This window comes from Podarcis liolepis (genome assembly GCF_965112155.1).
Source record: "Podarcis liolepis genome assembly, chromosome: 11".
Classification (NCBI taxonomy): Eukaryota; Metazoa; Chordata; class Lepidosauria; order Squamata; family Lacertidae; genus Podarcis; species Podarcis liolepis.
Genome location: NC_139565.1, coordinates 4,175,068 through 4,194,080, shown reverse-complemented (window position 1 = coordinate 4,194,080; position 19,013 = coordinate 4,175,068). Strand labels below are relative to the sequence as shown.

General features: G+C 44.0%; 1 protein-coding gene across 3 annotated transcripts in view; it reads left to right on the top strand.

Annotated features, from left to right (window-relative positions):
- Positions 1 to 369: 369 nt before the first annotated feature.
- LOC310688460 (guanine nucleotide-binding protein G(q) subunit alpha) overlaps positions 370 to 19,013 on the top strand; it is a 94,024-nt gene continuing 75,380 nt past the window's right edge. Inside the window, exons 1-2 of one of the 3 annotated variants that reach the window (XM_083465019.1) lie at positions 511 to 692; positions 1,163 to 1,446. In XM_083465019.1, the coding sequence (XP_083321145.1) occupies positions 1,311 to 1,446 (136 nt within the window). In that variant the 5' untranslated portion in view covers positions 511 to 692; positions 1,163 to 1,310. Of the gene's footprint in view, positions 456 to 510; positions 693 to 1,162; positions 1,447 to 3,819; positions 3,917 to 19,013 lie in introns of those variants that run through there. The other 2 variants (XM_083465021.1, XM_083465020.1) reach the window with 2 other exon arrangements.

Sequence of the window (19,013 nt, the reverse complement as noted above, 5' to 3'; positions counted from 1 at the left end):
TGAAACACGATTTCTGGGTTTGCGGAGTCTGTAATCTGGAGCGTCTGTAACCTGAAGCGTCTGTAACCTGAGGTACCACTGTATCTTAATTCCCGTTGGGTATCTGGGAGCTGGGGCTAAGCCTCAGGCACAAGCCCCAACCCCAGACATAACATTTCTTCGACAGCGAGGTCGCCCCCTTCATCTCAGCCTCTCACGGCCCCGCTTTCCCCCCACAGTGTCGTTGATCCTTCTAAAAATAAGAGGCTCGCCATAAAATGTCATCTGGCGGAGCTGGCGGCGAAAGAAACCGACCAAGGTGGTGGTGGGGAGCCATGCACAACAATAGCAGCCCTGCCCTCGAGGACCCATAAAACCAGACCGCGTTCCTCGCGGCCATTTAAGTAGCGGGCTCGTTCCTCCCTCGGTTATTGCTGCTGCGTTGCAGTAGAAAGGCAGCGCAGTGGATCCGAAGGGTATTTTTTATTACTTTCCCGGGATTTCATTTCGGGGCGGAGGGGAGCGTGGTGCGCGCAGAGCAGCCAGCGAGCGAGCGAGAGAAAAGGTCCGCCATATTCCTGCCTCGCCACGCCCGGGGAGCCGAGCCGCCCCAGTCCGGCTGGCGACACACCTCGGGCGGGCGGGCAGGCGGCCGGCCCTCTTGCCCTCCCTCCCTCCCGCGCCCACCCCCCTTTTCTTACAGTGAGGGGAAGGCGGCCCCGAGAAAGGAAGAGCCGCTCCTCCCGGGCCGCGCAGGGAGCGGGGAGGGAGCTTCGGAGCCCCCGGAGGCCCTGGCCGACCCCGCCCCGCGCGGACAACCTCGGGCGGCTCCTGGGCGCAGGCGGGGTGGGCGCTGCCAATGTGCGGGGGGCGCTTCGCGGGGAGGGCACGTCGGGGTGAGGCAGCTTAGAGGGGGCGGCGGCGGGTGGACAAGGAGGGGCTGCTTCCCCGCGACGGTCTTTCCCTTTCTCTCGCTGCTGCCTCCCCTGTTTGGTGCCTGATCGGGCGAGGAGGCGGAGTGGGGAGCCGCGCGTGTGCCCGGGGGCGGCGTCGGGGGGCGGCGAGGAAGGCTGTGCTCGCCGCCGGCCGGAGAGGCGGGGGGCGCGTGGTGGCTGCGTGTGAGCGCGCGTCTCCGCGTGTTGGGCTCGCCTGGCTCTGCTCTTCCCGGGAGCGAGGCGCGGAGGCGGCGGCGGCGGCGCAGGCGGGGGGCTCGCGGCTGGGGAGCGGCAGCTGGGCTTCCTCGCTGCGTCGGCGGCGGCTTTGTGTGTCGGGGGGCGCGGCGCGTGTTTTGGGGGTGGGGGCGGGGGCTGCGCCTCAACCAGTTGGGAAGAATGACTCTGGAGTCCATCATGGCGTGCTGCCTGAGCGAGGAAGCCAAGGAAGCGCGCCGGATCAACGACGAGATCGAGAGGCAGCTCAAGCGGGACAAGCGGGACGCCCGACGGGAGCTCAAGCTGCTGCTGCTGGGTAAGTCTGGCCCGACGGCGCCCTTCGCCCCATCGCGGGACAAGCGGCTGCTGCCCCCGCGCCCCCCCCCCCGCGCGCCTCCTCCATTGCCTTTTCCTCCCACACAGCGGCGGATGGCGGCGTCTCTGCCTGCAGATCGGCGATCTGCGCGGAGCCGGAGAGGAAATGCCCCCCACTTTGGGGTGTGTGTGTCGGAGGCGCGGGAGCGCGCCGCGAGGGGGGGGGGTCGCTGCTGCTGCTGCCGCATATATGTGGATTTATTGTTCTGTACCGTTGTGCGGTAAAGCAGCCCGCTGCTGCTGCCGCTGTAGGAAATCAGATCCTGGTGGTGGGGAAGGTGTGTGCAGGGGGGGGGGCGGGAGAGAGAGAAGCCAAACTCGAGTTCCCTCCCCCTTCCTCCTTCCCTTTCCCAACGGGCGCTTTGCGAGCGTCCATCGGTGATGCTCATGGGGGCGTTGATCATGGAGGAAAGGCGAGCGGCGCCCCTTTGCCACCTTCCACATGCACGTCTGTCCCTCTCTCCCTGTGCAAATCAGACGCGTGTAGCGGGGCGAATGGCTGCCTCTGGATTCCGGGGGGGGGGGCTTCGTGTGGAGTGGGCGAAAGGAAAGCGGGGGTGCGGGTGGAAGAAGAATGGGGGGGAGCGGAGAGAGACGGCGACTGAGATGGATGGCAAATGCGTGTTTTTTTGGGGGGGGGAGGCGGCGAGGAAACCTGTCAACAAAGCTGGAGGAAAAGGAGGAGGTGCGCGGGAGGAGTTGCCTTCCAGGATGGATGTCGACGGGGCTTAACATCTGCATTGGGGGGAGCGCCCTCCGCCTTGGGACGTGGAGCGACTCCCCTCTCCCTGCCTGCCCCCTGGTTTTGCCTTTTGCTCTTAAGGAAAGGGGGCCGCCCTCGGATGGTGGGTTGGCTTAATTGCCTGGCTCTGCACCCACCCACACCTGGTGTGCCTGTGAATGGCTGCCTTTCCCTGTGGAGCTGCTGGCTTGACACCAAAGGCGCTTAAAGCGAGGTGAATTAGAATGATTTAGGAGGCAAAGTTTGAACGGGGATGTTTGATTTAAAACATTTCTGAACAGCCTTTGCCTTGCAAGTTGTCCTCTTTGGGCAGGTAGGGAGGGGGCTTGCACCCTCTCTTGTCACAGCCCTCTTCCTCAGAAGATTCCAGGGCAGTATAAATGAAACTATTCACACAATATCTGTCCTGCTTCATGACTGTGAAAATCTGGACTGTTCAGGTTTTGTGGGACTGCAGCAGCACTGTTAGTTGAGAAGGCGTGGTGTTATAAAACTGGCTACCATGTGTGAAAAGCATGAATGGATTATTGCTTTATTGAAGCCCTTCTCTGCTTTATACATAGAAGGAGCAACTGAATCTAGGATACAGCTTGTTTCAAGATTCAGTAAAATTCATTCGCAATTAGGAAAACAATAAACTTTATAGTCAGTGATTGCATAGCCATGTACACGTATCCATTTTGTTCTTATCTAATTTCTGTTGTGTGGTAGTGAATGTGGAGAAGAACATAGTTCTGAAAAGAAAAGGACCCTTGCTTTTTGACCTCCATGTAATTGGGTTATTATTCAGTGCTTCATGGGAGGTGGATTAGAAAATAATGTGGGTGTGCTGGTGCTGTTGTAAGGAGACTGAGTGAAACATTTATAGCACATTGTTGCTATATTTGACTTTCATATCATATAGTCTACCTTAGGGATATGTTTATTTCCCATTTCATGCATTATCAAGACTGCAATCCTAGATGAAGTTAGGCCTGACCTGAAACTGGAGGAAATGTAGATTTTGAAAAGTGTGGATTTTGAGATCTAGGACACTACAAACATGTGGTTTACATATGCAAATAAATTAACCCATGTATATGCTCTTTGTGATAGAAAGCACGATCAGATCTTTGTAATAATTTGCTTACACAGTTAATGATAATAGGTGGTTCAATATATAAATACTGTTGTTTGTATTTCAGTGTTGGTGAACATTAGGATTTTTTGGTTCCCACATTATCTATATAGCAGTGCCGTGCTAGTTTAAAATGGAAGTTTGTAGTAGTAGTATGGATTATCTGAAAACTTGCATGGTTTACCCAGTGTAAGGAAAAAAATTATATGAAAAAATAGATGTCCTACAGTGAGAATATACTGCATAATTTTTTGAAAACATTTGTTTTCCTCTTTCTTACTCATGTCTAACCAAGAGATGCTCCTGCTGAGCACTACACTCTCTAAACAAGCTTTCCTGAAATGAATTGATCTACTGCAGGGCTTTGTATATTTAGACCATTGTTAGCAAACTGGTGGTTTCACAAATGTAGTTGAAATCTATGACTATGATGTTTATCCATGACTAGCAAGTAGATTTAGCATTGTGCAATGCATTCATTCAAAGACAAATGGACCTCTCTGAGATTGGTTGCCCTTTCGGTGAAAGTTAAGACAATAAGCCATCAAAGAGGTGAGAAATAACTTTTTCTTGCTGGATTGATTTTTGCAGCATCTGCAAACTTTCAGTAATATTTTGATACAACTGAATTTGCCATTCAGAAACAATGAGACTTACTTACATTTAAGTAAATGTTTTTAGGATTGAGGTGTCAGACTGATCAGAAGCATTCATACCTGGGAATGAACACATTGGGCTTATCTCCAGCTCAAAGTAAATGTGTTGGGTATTGAAGAGTTAGCTCAAAATACAGTGATGTCTTTTGTTTACTGCATTTCATCAGAAACCTTTGGCTTGTATAGCTGTTTTATTGCCAGTTCCATCTTTTAAAACATATATCTGTATAAGTGGTATATCTTTAAATGCTTCTAATATTTTCTGTTACGGTTTATTTATTAAATTTCTATGCTTCCCTTCATCTGAGGATCACAGGGCGGTTTACAATCTAAAACACAAACAATTCTTGCCATAGTAATAAACAATAACAACACTCCAACACACCTTTCACAGTTTAAAACGCCATAGAAGTCCTGGGACAAGAGGAATCCTTTTGCCTGGCACCTCAAGGTATGTAACAAAGGTGTCAGGAAAACCTCCCTGGGGACAGCATTCCACAAGTGAGGAACCACTGCGGAAAAGGCCCATTCTTGTGTTGCTGCCCTCTTTTCGCAAAGGAGCAGTGCTGGAACTTAGGTGCATTTTGCACCTGACTATCAGCTCCTTGCATGCAAGTGAACATGCCTGGGTGCCAGGATGGCAGCTGACATCTCCACCATCTGGCTGGCACATAGCACACTCTTTCTCCTCCGCCACATCCTGTATGCAGCCCCATGGGCACAGCCAGGATTTTTGTTGGGGGGGGGGCAGAACCTGGGGGGGGGCAGAACATCAGTTTGTTATCTATTTTTGTTGATTGGGAGGGGTAGTTGCCCCTCCCTGCTCCCCCTTGTGCCACCCTCCACCTCGGACTGCCCTGATCCTTCCTCCTACTCCTGCCCTGGCTTTGCACCAAACCCCATAAATTGCCGACCCTCTCTTCTGAGTCACTCTCCCGGCTCCTTGTTTCCTCCACACACACTTCAGATCCCTAGTAGTCCCTGGCAGATGATGATCATAGGTTTGGGGTTGGTTCATGTGGGTGGAGGTGGTCCTTGAAGTATTGTGGTCCTGAGTCGTTTAAGGCTTTATAAATCAAAACTGGAAACTAATTGGCAGCCAGTGCAGTCGGGCCAGGAGAGGCGTTATATGCTCAAAGTGTCTTGTCCCAGTCAGCAACTTGACCACTGAATTCTGTACCAGCTGAAGTTTCCAAACTGTCTGCAGAGGCAGCCCCACATATAATGTGTTTCAGTAATCTATAAGAGGCAGATTTTGCAATACGTTATGGAAAGATGATTTGAAATGAAGCACTTCATATTTCAGAAAGTGATTGGATGTTTAAGGAATTATGTCTTGGAGATCAGGCACCTCAGAACAATGGTCTGGGAGCACCTGGTGGTGAAGCTAGTATGGGTGCAAGAGCCTGGATGGAAGACCACCAATAGCCTACGTGTGGTGTATGTATTGCAAACAATCTGAGTTTGTTGTTATAAGGTTGCAAATTCTACATAATAGCCATTTGCTTGGTGATTTGCAAGAAGTAAAAATTGCTTTCTGATGGCTAGGCAAGGAAAAATCACAAAACTGAGCTCTTCCTTTTAAGCATCAAATGACTAACATTAGATGTTGACAGGCTCAATTTTCACTGCAGTGACATTTCTCTCTCTCTGGATTATCATTCTGCAAATATTAAATGTTGTACAGTTTTTCATATTGTATAGCAAGTCTTCTGCATGTTATATTCAAATTGTAATTTGCCTTCATGAAAATAATAAAAGGGATCAGTTTCTCATAGTCTCTCAGATACTGTCATTTAAAAACTTTTCTTCCAGTCTCCATATCTTCTCAAATTGTAGGGAAAAGGGTAAGAGACCTCGTAAAGAATGCATAAACCTCAGCCCCACCCCCACCCAAATTCTAGGCAAATAATGACATAACCATTCAAAAATAATAACTTAAGAGGTTATCACAAAATAGAAGGGAATGTGGTCCTCTAATTCAAGCAGAACCAGCTATTCTCTTTACGGAGGGCCAGTGCCCCCCACATTTTTTGGTAGCTAATTTACTGTATTTTTCCGTCTTTAAGATGCCCCCCCATGTATAAGAACCCCCTATCTTTGGGAACTCAATTTTAAGAAAATGAGGGGAGATGGCCCAAAGTTGAGCTTCTCCCCTCATGTAGCTGTGGGAAGGAAAACTCCCTAGATCATTTCCCACACGTAGCGGCAGCGGGGGAAGTTGCTGTTCCGCCAACTGGCTGGCTGGCGGGTGCACCGCTTGTCCCCCCCCATGCCACTATCTGTGTGTTGGACAACCCCAGTTTTTTGACACGATTTTTGAGTCAAAAAACCTTGTCTAATACACGGAAAAATATGGTATATGCTGCTGTTATTGGGTTCAAATTTAGTTTGTGATAAACCTTCTAAATTATTTTATCCAAATACAGTGGTACCTCTGGATACAAATGGGATCCGTTCCGGAGCCCCGTTCGCATCCTGAAGTAAACATAAGACGCGACTGTGCAGGTCATGTTCCGCCGCTTCTGCACATGCGCGTGGCGTTATTTTGAGCATCTGCGCATGCGTGAGCGGCAAAACCTGGAAGTAACGTGCTCCGTTACTTCTGGGTCGCTGCAGAGCGCAACCGAAAAAATATTCATCCCGAAGCTACTTCAACCCGAGGTATGACTGTAACTAAGTCAAATCAGTGACTAGAAGAGAAGAGAATTCCAACAAAACGTCAGCCTTAATATGTGTATATTTCCAACGTGTAATGCTTCCGTCAAGTGCTAAAATGTACTGAAACATCATCTTGTAATGGTTCTCTCTTACCTGATCTAAAAGGAAGATGTTCAGAGCCTTTTAGTGCATACTGATGGTCAAATACAATTCTGTAATTGTTATTGTCTACATTTACTCCCATATTTCCTTAAACAAATTGCCTTCTGTATCTTCCAGAGTTGTTAATAGCTGGTAAATTTTGAACAATAACATTCTCAGCAGGGTTTCCCCCTCCCCATACTAAACGTTAGATTAAAATAGGAGTAGGGGGGGGGTCATACTTCCATTACTGAGAATTTGCAGAAGAGAATTCTTCAGTTGAAAACACTAGTATCATTGGGATACACTAATTTCCTTTATCACCGTTTGAGCTAGAAACTTTTGATTGGCCTCTTTGAATTTAATAGCACCATACTATGTCAAATTAGCTGTATTTCCACCAATTGACTTGGTGCTTTGCTTGTAAGCTTCCCTTAGGCGTCTGGTCACTGTGGGAAACAGGATGCTGGACTACAGGGACCTTTGGTCTGATCCAGTGCAGCTCCTCTCATGTACAAAATGCTTCGTAAATGATTGTGGTAGTGAAATAGGAATGTCTTTGCCACTTAGTCCTAATTTCTATTTCTCTTCAGATATTTATCCAACTGAAGGATATATATTCTCTTCTATGTAGAAACTAGATTTCTTGCCTGTTCCTCTAGTATGCGTGGAATTTGGCCTTTTAAACCAGCAGCTATAGTTGCATAGGGTGGCATTCATTTACGTTTTACTCAGAGTATAGACCCACTGAAATTAATGAACACGGCCATAAATTAGGCCCAACAATTGCAATAGGTCTGCTCTAAGTAAAACTTAGTTTAAGAGGGAAAAAGTTAGAAAAATTGGACAGTAATTATGGTAAGTGTCATAACTTGGCAGTTTCAATTCTACAGCATTTCAGCCAAACTGCTGTTTGGTTTACATTTTCATTTTATGATTTGGATAGGTGCAGCTGAGCTTTTGGTAGCCAGTGATACAAGTTGAGAAGCACAGTATGCAAGGAATTTACATGCAGTCCACGTGGAAATACATGAGAATTGCACATAGGTTTCATGGTGCTTGGGTTGTTGTTGTTAGATACTTTGGGTAGTTTAGACATTTTGCCTCTGGGTGAAAAACTCATTTGGCAGTTGGATCACCATGTCAGGTATGACCTGAACTGGGTCACTCTTCAGAATTTGCCTAAGATATGAATGTATGTGGTAAATGTCAAGGCACAGTTGATTAGTAGATTAGCACTTTTCACATAAGCCACATCTTTCTGGCCCTAATCATTGCATTGCTTTATACAGTGGTACCTCGTGTTGCGAACTGTCCCCCTTACGAATTCTTTGGGGATACGCGCTCTGCTAACCCGGAAGTAGATGCCCCTTGTTGTGAACTTTGCCCCGGGATGTGAGCGGAAGTTGTGCTCCGGTGGCGTGGCAGCAGCAGGCGGCGCCATTAGTGGTAGCGCGCCTCATGTTACAAGTGGTTTTCGGTTATGAACGGACCTCCGGAACGGATTAAGTTCATAACCGGAGGTACCACTGTATACAGAAAATAGTGCCACCCTTTAGAAGTATAAAATCATTTGGGGTGACTACCTGGGAGCTGCTAAGTTGTATAGCAGTTTATATGTGGGAATATAATAGATTTGGAAATAACTTCTTTCATTTCGGGTTTCTGCACAGAAAACTGCTAATTATATCTCCACAACTGAATACCCTAACATTGTGTAGCAATTGTGAGATCCTTCATGGGTAGTGCTCTCATCTCTTTTCCTCACAACTTTCCCTTCTTGCTGACTGTTGGGAACAGGCATACAGTGCTAGAAACCCAGGTATATAAGCTAGGCCCCAAATGGCTCCTTAAACCAATGTTACAGCTGCCAAAACAGAATGTCTAGTTGCCATTTTGGGGTAAGAGGGCTTTAAAGTCTTATTTTCCAAATGGTGGGCTGACTGTGATTATCAGTTAAAAATCGGGCTAGTTCAGATGACAACCTTGAGCTAGGTTAAGAACTTTGAGAATTTAAAGAAGAAAAGTCATTTGATCCCTGGACAGTCTACATATATATATATTGGCCTGTTTCCACCTCTCTTTCTTAATGGTGAGTGCTGTTGCTCAGGCTGCACAGAAAAAGCATTTTGGTTCCTGAAATTCATTCCAATTGTGCAGATAAAATATAACTGATAGAATTCTGCAGGATGTGTTTCTAGTGTGTGAAAAGAGTCCAGGTCCAGTGATTCCCCAGGTGTGACGCACCTCCAGATGGTAGAAATGTCAGGAGCCATCCCGGCACCCAGGCATCTTCGCTTGGTTGCAAATGGTCAATAGCCAGGTGCAAAATGCTCATGGCGCCTGGCTAATTTGAACACTGCAGACATGGTTTATATGAATGAATGAAAGTTATCACAGCAGCATTAATCCATCCATCTGGTGACCCATCTGGTGACCTCATCACCAGACGAAAGAAAATAGGAACTTTTCACATTAAAAGTTGTGGTGAAGGAATTGTTGTGAAGTTAAAAGCCAGCAGCAGAAATTAAATTAAGGAAAAGAAAAGCCCCTCCCCCTTCTTTCTCCTTCTATGATGGAAATTTATGAATTGGGGGGAACTTGCTGTTTGTTGGAGTAGGGGCATTGGCCATGGTGCAATTTTTCTGTGATCATAACATTTCTGTGAGCTCTGAAGTTTCAAGCAATATGTGTGTCAGGCCTCTCTAAGTGTCTTAAAATGGTGTCTGTGGGGTGTTTGTGTTGGAAATTTTGTATACAGATACTCTTTTTTCTGAAATAAACGTTAGAAAGCTACTGTCACTTAAAACAACCAGAGATTTCCAAGATACAAATAAGATTTTGTTTCTTGCTCAGAATCTGCCTCCAGGGCCATGCTTCACTCCTGACTATATTAGGCTTTAGGACTCTGAACCAGAGAGAGAGAAATCCCTGTTATATTCAGACTATCAGAGTTCTGATTTAAAAGAACAAACAGACATAAAAAAGCGGCAGAAACTATATACTTCGATGCCATGGCGGTGAGCAAGCAGCACCTAATATTTTCCACTGAGATTTATTTCATTTTAATAAGAATTTTATCATGCTGCTCAGTTTTATTTTGAAAAAGAGTACACTTTAAACAAATACTTTTAACATAACAAAGATTTTATTTTTTATATTCTATGCTCTATCACCTTGGTATTCTTGCTATAAACATAGCATTTATAATTTCCTATTAAAGGCAGGAGCTATTTAAGTATTACATTAAGGTGCGTTCATCGGGAAAAAAAGTGAATGGCAAATATCCACTGAACATTAAATTTAAATCACATAAACCTTAGGTTTTCAGGCAATTACATGCTTAATATTTGGAAAAGTCAGTAGTTTGGAGGTTAGTCTTTGCAGGTTTAGTAAACCGTTTTATGGGATAGCTGCTCACTGTCTGTCTGGGCTCCTTTGGGAGGATGGTTGGGATAAAAATGTAATAAATAAATACACACATACCTTCATGGTTCCTCTGCATTTGATACTAAATTCCCATGTTTTTTGCAGCATGTGCTTGAGTATACACATGTAAATAATAATAGTAATAATAGTAACAAAATGAGTGTGACTAAATTGCTGGTTGATGTAGTAAAATATGACAACATGCATTGAAAATAGTAAATTACTTCTGTGTGCTAATCACAGTGGTAAAACATGGATGGACTCTTAAACTGTTGTGGGCAGATTGATGATGACAATGACAATGACAGCAGCAGCAGCAGCAGCAGCAACAACAACAACAACAATTTATTTGTACCCTGCCCATCTGACTGGGCTGCCACGGCCATTCTGGGCGGCTTCCAGCAGAATATAAAAACATAAGAAAACACCAAATGTTAAAAACTTCCTGATACAGGGCTGCCTTCAGATGTCTTCTAAAAGTTGTGTCATTCTTTATCTCCTTGACATCTGACAGGAGGGCGTTCCACAGGGAGGGTGCTACCACCGAGAAGGCCCTCTACAGTAGTGCCTCGCAAGACGAAATTAATCCGTTCCGCGAGTCTCTTCGTCTAGCGGTTTTTTTGTCTTGCGAAGCAACCCTATTAGCGGCTTAGCGGCTTAGCGCTATTAGCGGTTTAGCGGCTATTAAAGGCTTAGTGGCTATTAAAGGATTAGCGGATTAGCAGCTAAAAGGCTATTAGCGGCTTAGAAAAAGGGGGGGAGCGAAAAAAAATCGGAACACTTGCAAGACGTTTTCGTCTTGCAAAGCAAGCCCATAGGGGAAATCGTCTTGCGAAGCAGCTCAAAAACGGAAAACCCTTTCGTCTAGCGGGTTTTCCGTCTTGCGAGGCATTCGTCTTGCGGGGCACCACTGTATCTGGTTCCATCTTACACCCATCTTCCTTTTTAAAGAGGCACCTTAAAAACACCTTTTGGAATATGCAGGGCTTTTTTTCCCAGCTGGAACTCACAGGAACTCTTTTCCGGCACCTCTCAGGTGGGCACCATTGCCATTATAGGAGAACGTGAGTGAGTTCATGGTTCTTGGGATCTTCTTGAGGACTTCCCATAGGCCTCTGGTTGGCCACTGTGAGAACAGGATGCTGCACTATATAGGCCAGTGGCTTGATCTACAGGATCTTATGCTCTCTCCTGTCTCCCTTGGTGGAATTTAACCTGGTACACGATTCAGTGTGGCCAGGCTTTCATCTCGGTGAGAATTTTCTAGACCTCATAGCTATGGAGGGAGCTAGGGAACAAACTGCTTTCTGAGGTTTGCCTGAAAAGTGGCAGAAATGAAGCCTCATCTGTTGGTAGGGGACAAAAAGGACACCACTCCTAGCACTTACAGTTGCACGGGGGAAAGGCTATTTCTGCAGTGCACTACCACATACTTGCCTCTACTACCTGCCCTTATCCTTCTTACCCTTCATATTTCATTGTGACATGAAAAATGAAACAGTTATGATTTGTGTATATGCGTTGTTGTCTATAAGCACAGCGCACAGTGTTAGAAACTCAGATATATAGGTAAGTCATGCTAGAAATTACAGGTGCCAGGTGCGTTTTGTGACTGGTGCAGGTCCAGTTGCAACCATGTGGAGATCTCTGGGTGACAGCTTGGTGACTGACATCTCCACATGAGTGCCCCCTCTAGCTTTCTTAAGCAGGAAAGCAGAAGAGCTCATTTATTGCACTTATATACCACCTTTTCTTCCAAGGAGTACTTCACCCACCCCTTCCTCAGTTAATCCCTACATCTTTAGTTAGTTTGAACAGAAATGAAGCTTCAGTTTGAATGGTTTTGAAGCTTGTACCCTTTGATGATTTTACCTGAATGCTGTTTCACTGATATTCTATACTTCAATGTCTGTTTAATAAAAAGGCAGGCATTTTTCTGTGCACTCAACAATGTTAAATTTCAAATAAATATAGTACAGCATCAGAATGCTCTATAGGGTACATTAGTAGGCTGTGGGTCATCCTCTCATGTTTTGCAGTATGTCTGAGCTGCTTGCCAGTAGCTTAGCGTGAAGCAAGCTATTTTACTGTGGTATTGCATAAAGAAATAGTGTGTATATTTTACCTAATCAGCAAAGGGGGCAGACTGGGGGCGGGGGTTATCTGACTGTACCCTGCACACTGGGTGAGAAATGTGCACATGAGTTAGGAACTGCTCTTTCCTCTTTTCCCCCATCTACTTTGTTGGTATTTCTGTCATGGGGATAGGGAACCTCTGAAGGCCTCCAGTTTGCAATCTCAGCAACAATTTTCTTTTTTATTCTATGAGAATAGAAGAATAGAACACTTAAAGCTATTCCCACATTTCTGGGTAAATGGGTGTCAGCCAGGAAGTCAAACAAAAGGTTTCCTTAGGGTGACTACTGACTTACAAGGCCAAAATGAATTTGAGCACAAAAAGTTGGAAGGATGCCATAATACCTTGATTTGTTTTTGTTCTAACCTCTCAAGCTTGGGGTGGGGGTTGAAAAATGCCCAAAATACGCAACTCCTTTTAACTCAACCACATTTCCCTTTGGCAGAGACTTCCATGTGCAGCCTTAGATTTAGGTTTGTTTGTTGAAAAATGAAAAGCTGTTTTCAGTGGAATTGTTTCATGAGAACTGGAAGTGGTGCTAATGCGGAGATGATAAAGTCAAGTAGTGGAAATGGAGATCTTCTGGCGGTGCTGATAATGGAATATTCAAGAACCTGGCATTATTCAGATAATTGTTTTGTTGTAATTGGAAATCTAGTGGATTTCATTACAGCTGAGTCAGAAAACAAATTCTTTTGGTAAAGATCTTTTAGAGGTTCCACATGATGGGGAAAATATTGTGTTTTTGTTTTAGAGAGATCTGCGGTAATGTTTGGCTTTTGCAGTGTCTTTATGAGATGTGGGAACAAATGGGGAAACTTTGAAATATATTTCTTTAACCTCTCCTTTGAAGTTAATATATTGTTTTGTGTTGTATGCTACTTTTCCCATTTAGGGGTAAATACAGTGACTCAAGTTTTATAAATAAATTATTGGGCTTTGGTTTCTGCCTTTCAGGTTTTCATTCATGTATCTTTATTTGTTTGGTTTGCCTGACTTGTTGATTTGCATTCAACCTCTGTTTATCATATCTATTAACTAGAAATAGTTCTGTTAGTCAGGAGTCCACAAATAATGACTGTTAGTGTTGGCCAGAAATTTAGCATTCGTGACAAGCATTGAAAACCTTCTGTGTACTCAGCTACAGGAGTAGGCTTTAAAAGAAAACAAAAAACTGCTACCAACACAAGAAGCCAAAGAGTGCCTCTTTCAAAATGGTGCCAATATGTGTATTGTACAGTAATGCGGAATCAATATCTTGGTTCAGAGAAGTGGTTTCCATTACTCCCTGGCCTTGAATAATTCCCTCACTTGGCGATACATACTACAGAAATGGACTTTGCCTCTGTTCAATAAGAAGCAAGAAAGCTGAGATGCTGTATACACTATTGCTTTAAAGCACATTTGAGACACCTCCTCTTCCTCAAATAATTCTGGGCACTATAGTTTGTTAAGAGATGCTTGGAATTGTAACTCTGTGAGGGTTAAGCAAAAGCTTTGAGGGAAATAATGTTCTGTAAAGGTATAGAGCGCAGACAGCCCCACAGGATACTGGAAAGAATGACTGGCTACTCAACCCAGCCTAAATTTATGCATCTCGGATACAATAAGATTTTTCAGTGGTTTTGAACATCTAATGAGGCAGCATAACTTTTTAATGTGGTGCCCATAGTAATTTATTTGGCTAACAATCATGGAAGTTCAATTTTGCAGACTTCAAAAGCAGAGAGCTCCAATTCCTGTGTAGCAGTGGTTTCCCCTTCCACTGAAATCCAGTGTGGTAATTTTTTTTGAGTCAAGAAATCACAAACCGTGATTGATCTTGTGTATGAGATCATGGGACATAAAAGCTGTAGTATCGATCCATATTCATTTGGGTTCTTGTGACTAGGAAATTGAGGGAGGGTGACTGTTGAAGCGGCCTTGCAAAACTAGGTAGGGGTTAAGAAGAATAATTTTCCAGCAAGTAAAGTAGTTCATCTATTCTGATCCAATTTCCGTATTTGCATTTTTTATATTAAGGTTGCAATCATATGCACACTGTGCAACTTCTGAGTAAATATGAAGATGATTACATCAATCTCTTTATTATGGTCAGTGGCCAGTATACTTTGTACAAACAAAACAAAATATAGAAGCATAACAATAAAATGGCTAACATCTGTATTGTATTATTGAATGCCAGGCTTATAAAGCAGAATTCTAATTTTGCTAAAATTAGTCCCTGACAAATTTGACATGCAGCAGCACAATATTTAGCCTGTAAATGTTAACATGGGATGCAGCTGTGTTCTGCCCCTTTGCTGTAGGAGTTGTGTGTGTTCTGTGTGAGATCAGTGTTAACTTGGTGGTAGAGGGATTGCATTTAGCGGTACCAAATACCCTTGTTCCATTAGCACAATGCAATGCTTGTGTAATGGAACTTGCCCCTCGACCTGTTGCAGCCTCCCCAAGTCTGCTCTGGAGGGTTGGGAGAGCCCCTCGAACAGATTGCTGGGGGAGTGTGGGGGCGGGAAAGGGATGGAAGTTCCCTTGCACCAAGCATCAATCATTGTGCTAACGGAACACGAGACTTAGTGCTAGTTTGAAAACAAGCAGTGCTATTTGTCTAGAAAAAGAGGTGCCAGAACTCACCACGAACACGTCTTATAATTGCAATAGTGCCCACTTGAGAGGTAACTGAGTTCTGGTGAGTTCCAGCAGAAAAAAAGCCCTGGATATAAGCCATTGATTTGGGGAAATCGTCACACAACCAAGTGGTTGAGACAAAAAGTACTATTACCACAGGCCAGTTTCAGAAAAAAATGGATGTGCAGGAGATTCAGGTTTGTGACACTTGCATTGTTCTGAAGCAGGACAGTCACAGGAGGAACTGTAGAGATACGTAGATCAGTTGTACATAAAAGTCACGTTAGAAACTTAACAGGTAGATTTAGAAGGTTACTTTAACAGGCTCTTAAGCACTCTGATTTTGTTAAAAAACACACCAAGTGTCAGTCTGTGTAATTTGCAGTTGTGGCAGCTGCTCCCCTCCCTTCCCTTGAAAACCCATTTTGGTTGTGTGTTCCTGCTGAGCAAGTTATCTATCTTACATTCTGCAAGTAGAAACTGAAATGTACTCTGACACAAGCTTCTGCAAAGACACAAGCCTGCAAAGTTTCGGCTTTTGTTCGTAGCAAATGAGTCACCACAAGTTGACAGTTGCCATGGACACAGAAGGAGTAAAATACAATACCACAAACAGTATATTTGTAAGCACCAGCTCTAAGATTAGGAGGGATATAGTTCAAAATAGTTAAGAGGATATTTACAGACTTGCTTCTGTGGGTCATCAAAAAAGTGGTCAACAGCTGTGTCCAGGGCATTGGCAACATAATAGGTAAGCCCTGTTACACCAGCACCTGCTGCACTGTTGCCAGATGTGGTACAGGAAGATGAGTGGAACTGCTGATTGCAAGACTGGAGTAAGATGAGTGGGCTAGTTGCCTCCTAAGATTTACTTAGATCAGATTACCCATGTTTCCAACAATGTCATCACAAAATGAAAACAATATTTTGATCAGTATACATCACATACAAAATTGGATCCTGACACCCAAGTAGAACAAATTAATTTCCAAATTAATTTCCTTCAGCGGTATGAGTCAATTTCACCATTTACACTTCAGTCAGGGACAGCATGTTGTGTACTGGGATGCGGGTGGTGTTGTGGTCTAAAACCACTGATCCTCTTGCGCTTCCTGATTGTAAGGACTGCTGTTCAAATCTGTGCAGCGGGGTGAGCTCCCATTGCTTTGTTCCAGTTCCTGCCAACCTAGCAGTTCGAAAGCAAACCACCGCAAGTACATAAATAGGTACCACTGTGGTGGGAAGGTAAATGGTGTTTCCATGCGTTCTGGCACTCATCACAGTGTTCCTTGCCATACCCCATAGTTGAATTCAATTGGACCTAACTGGCCAGGCGTCTTTGCCTTTTACATTTACCTGGGAAGTACCACCCTGCTCTGCTGCAACTCCAGAAACGTGGTGCTGGCATTGGCACCAGTTTTCAAAATTTGCAACCAAGTGAAGATGCCTGGGTGCCAGGATGGCTCCTGACATTTCTACCATCTGGAGGTGCGTGCCTGGGGATCACTGGACCTGGACTCTTTTCACACACTAGGAACACATCCTGCAGAATTCTATCAGTTATATTTTATCTGCACAATTGGAATGAATTTCTGGAACCAAAATGCTTTTTCTGCGCAGCCTGAGCAACAGCACTCACCATTAAGAAAGAGAGGTGGAAACAGGCCAGTATATATATATGTAGACTGTCCAGGGATCAAATGACTTTTCTTCTTTAAATTCTCAAAGTTCTTAACCTAGCTCAAGGTTGTCATCTGAACTAGCCTGATTTCTAACTGATAATCACAGTCAGCCCACCATTTGGAAAATAAGACTTTAAAGCCCTCTTACCCCAAAATGGCAACTAGACATTCTGTTTTGGCAGCTGTAACATTGGTTTAAGGAGCCATTTGGGGCCTAGCTTATATATCTGGGTTTCTAGCACTGATTGGCGTTGATTTCTAGTGAGATTTTATCAAAATCTTGCAGGATCTCTTGTACTCTCAGATCTCTCAAGATCTTGCTGAAAATTGGTGTTGATACCAGTGTCATTTTCCCACTGGTTGCAGAGGCACTCACCTCACCTCATGGGTGGGCTGGCCTTGACTTCATTCAGTGTAATCCCATGGATGCTTTCCTAATCTTAGTCACCTTGTATACAATTTGCCAGGAACTGGCACCGGGGGAGAGTGCAAAAAGCAACCTTGGAAAAATTCCAAGTCCCTGGCTTGTAGAAGAAAAGAAAAAGAAAAAAAAAAAGGATGTCATTGTCTTTCAATTTAAAATAGTCCTTCAGCCCTGAAGAAACAAGTGACACAAATTTGCACCCAGTACCATATTAAGTATGTTAGGATGTCAAAGAATATTGTCCAGAGTATTGTCCAGCAATGCTTTAGGAAAAAATGATAGATCAGTTTGTTTCTCGTTAGAGAGACTTTTGATGTTGCTACACGCAGAAGCTCTCACACTAATGTGTTTAACCAAAGCTTACAAGTCTTACATGTCCATGTTCATCATCATCATCAACCTTTTATTCGACCGTCAGTCAGAAAAAAGTACATTTGTCAATACACAGTTAAAACATCAAAGAAGATTTTAGAACTTAGCCAACACTAAAATGGGCTAAACAGATAGCCCCATAACATGTCCATGTTCCTTTTGCCACAGACTGGAAGTGCAAGACATTGGAATATTGAGATGGCTGCACTGACTGTAATGTCTGAAGCTGATACATGTGGAATCTTTTGTTTTCTGTGAGCCATCTTAATAAGTTCACTAGATCAGGACCATAAAGCAGTCCAACATGCAATATATTTATTTATTTTGTCTGGCGCTCTAGAGATGTCTGTATTCAACTTATTTAAAGAACTTTATGTGGTTTCTCTTATCAGGGGTCAGCAAACTTTTTCAGCAGGGGGCAGGTCCACTGTCCCTCAGACCTTGGGGGGGGGCGGACTATATATTTTTTTTTGGGGGGGGAAGAAATGAACGAATTCCTGTGCCCCACAAATAACCCAGAGATGCATTTTAAATAAAAGGAAACATTCTACTCATGTAAAAACACGCTGGTTCCCAGACCACCCACAGGCTAGATTTAGAAGGCGATTGGGCCGGATCCAGCCCCCGGGCCTTAGGTTGCCTACCCATGCTCTTAATGGTCTTCTGTTAAGTTTTGAAGCATCCTCCTGATAGTTGGACATTCTTTTATTTTTTGTCAAATACATTTGCTGCACATGTTAACATTTTTCTCTTCATTTTGAATATCTTATAATTGAAAATTACCCCCAACTTTAACTCTGACACCCTTTGGAATTTTTTTAAGTGCAGGTGCCCTCCCCCCAGTGATTTTGAATTAGAAGTTCTCTTTTAACAGCTCAGATTTCTAACTGTATTTGCTCATTTTCTTGTTTCTGTGTTATCTGGAATAAAAAGGGTGTCAGACTGCCTTTTTCATATTTATGAAGCAATAAAAGTTTCCTTCCTCATGTTTCAAGGGCTGAGTGTCCCTTTACTGAACCGAAGTTCTGGATTACGCATCAACAGTGGAACTGGGTGCCACTTCCTGGTTGCACTATCAATCAACAGAGCAGTTTAGAAATAGTACAAAAAAAAAAAAATACTCTGAATCTCACACCCAATTCTATGCATATCTACTTGGAAATAAACCCCATTTTTTCACTAGCACATGCTTCCAAGTAAATGAAAAGTATTTCAATATAATACCTCAAAAATAATTCCAGCCAAGTATTTATATATGATAAAATATAGAGTTATTTTGCAGGTACCACATCTTTCTCTGCTGGACTAGATGGCATACATAACAATCATAAACATGTGTATTTTTATTACCGCCTGTAGCAATAAAATCCGGTGCCTGTTAGCAAGAAGCACTGTTTGATTACTTAGCAGCTTGGACTCCAGACGTTTCCCTGGATAAGATCTGCACAGCTTCCTAAGTACATTGGCAAACCTCCTCCAGCAACCCATTCCACAGCCTTGAGGTTGTTGTGGAAAAGGA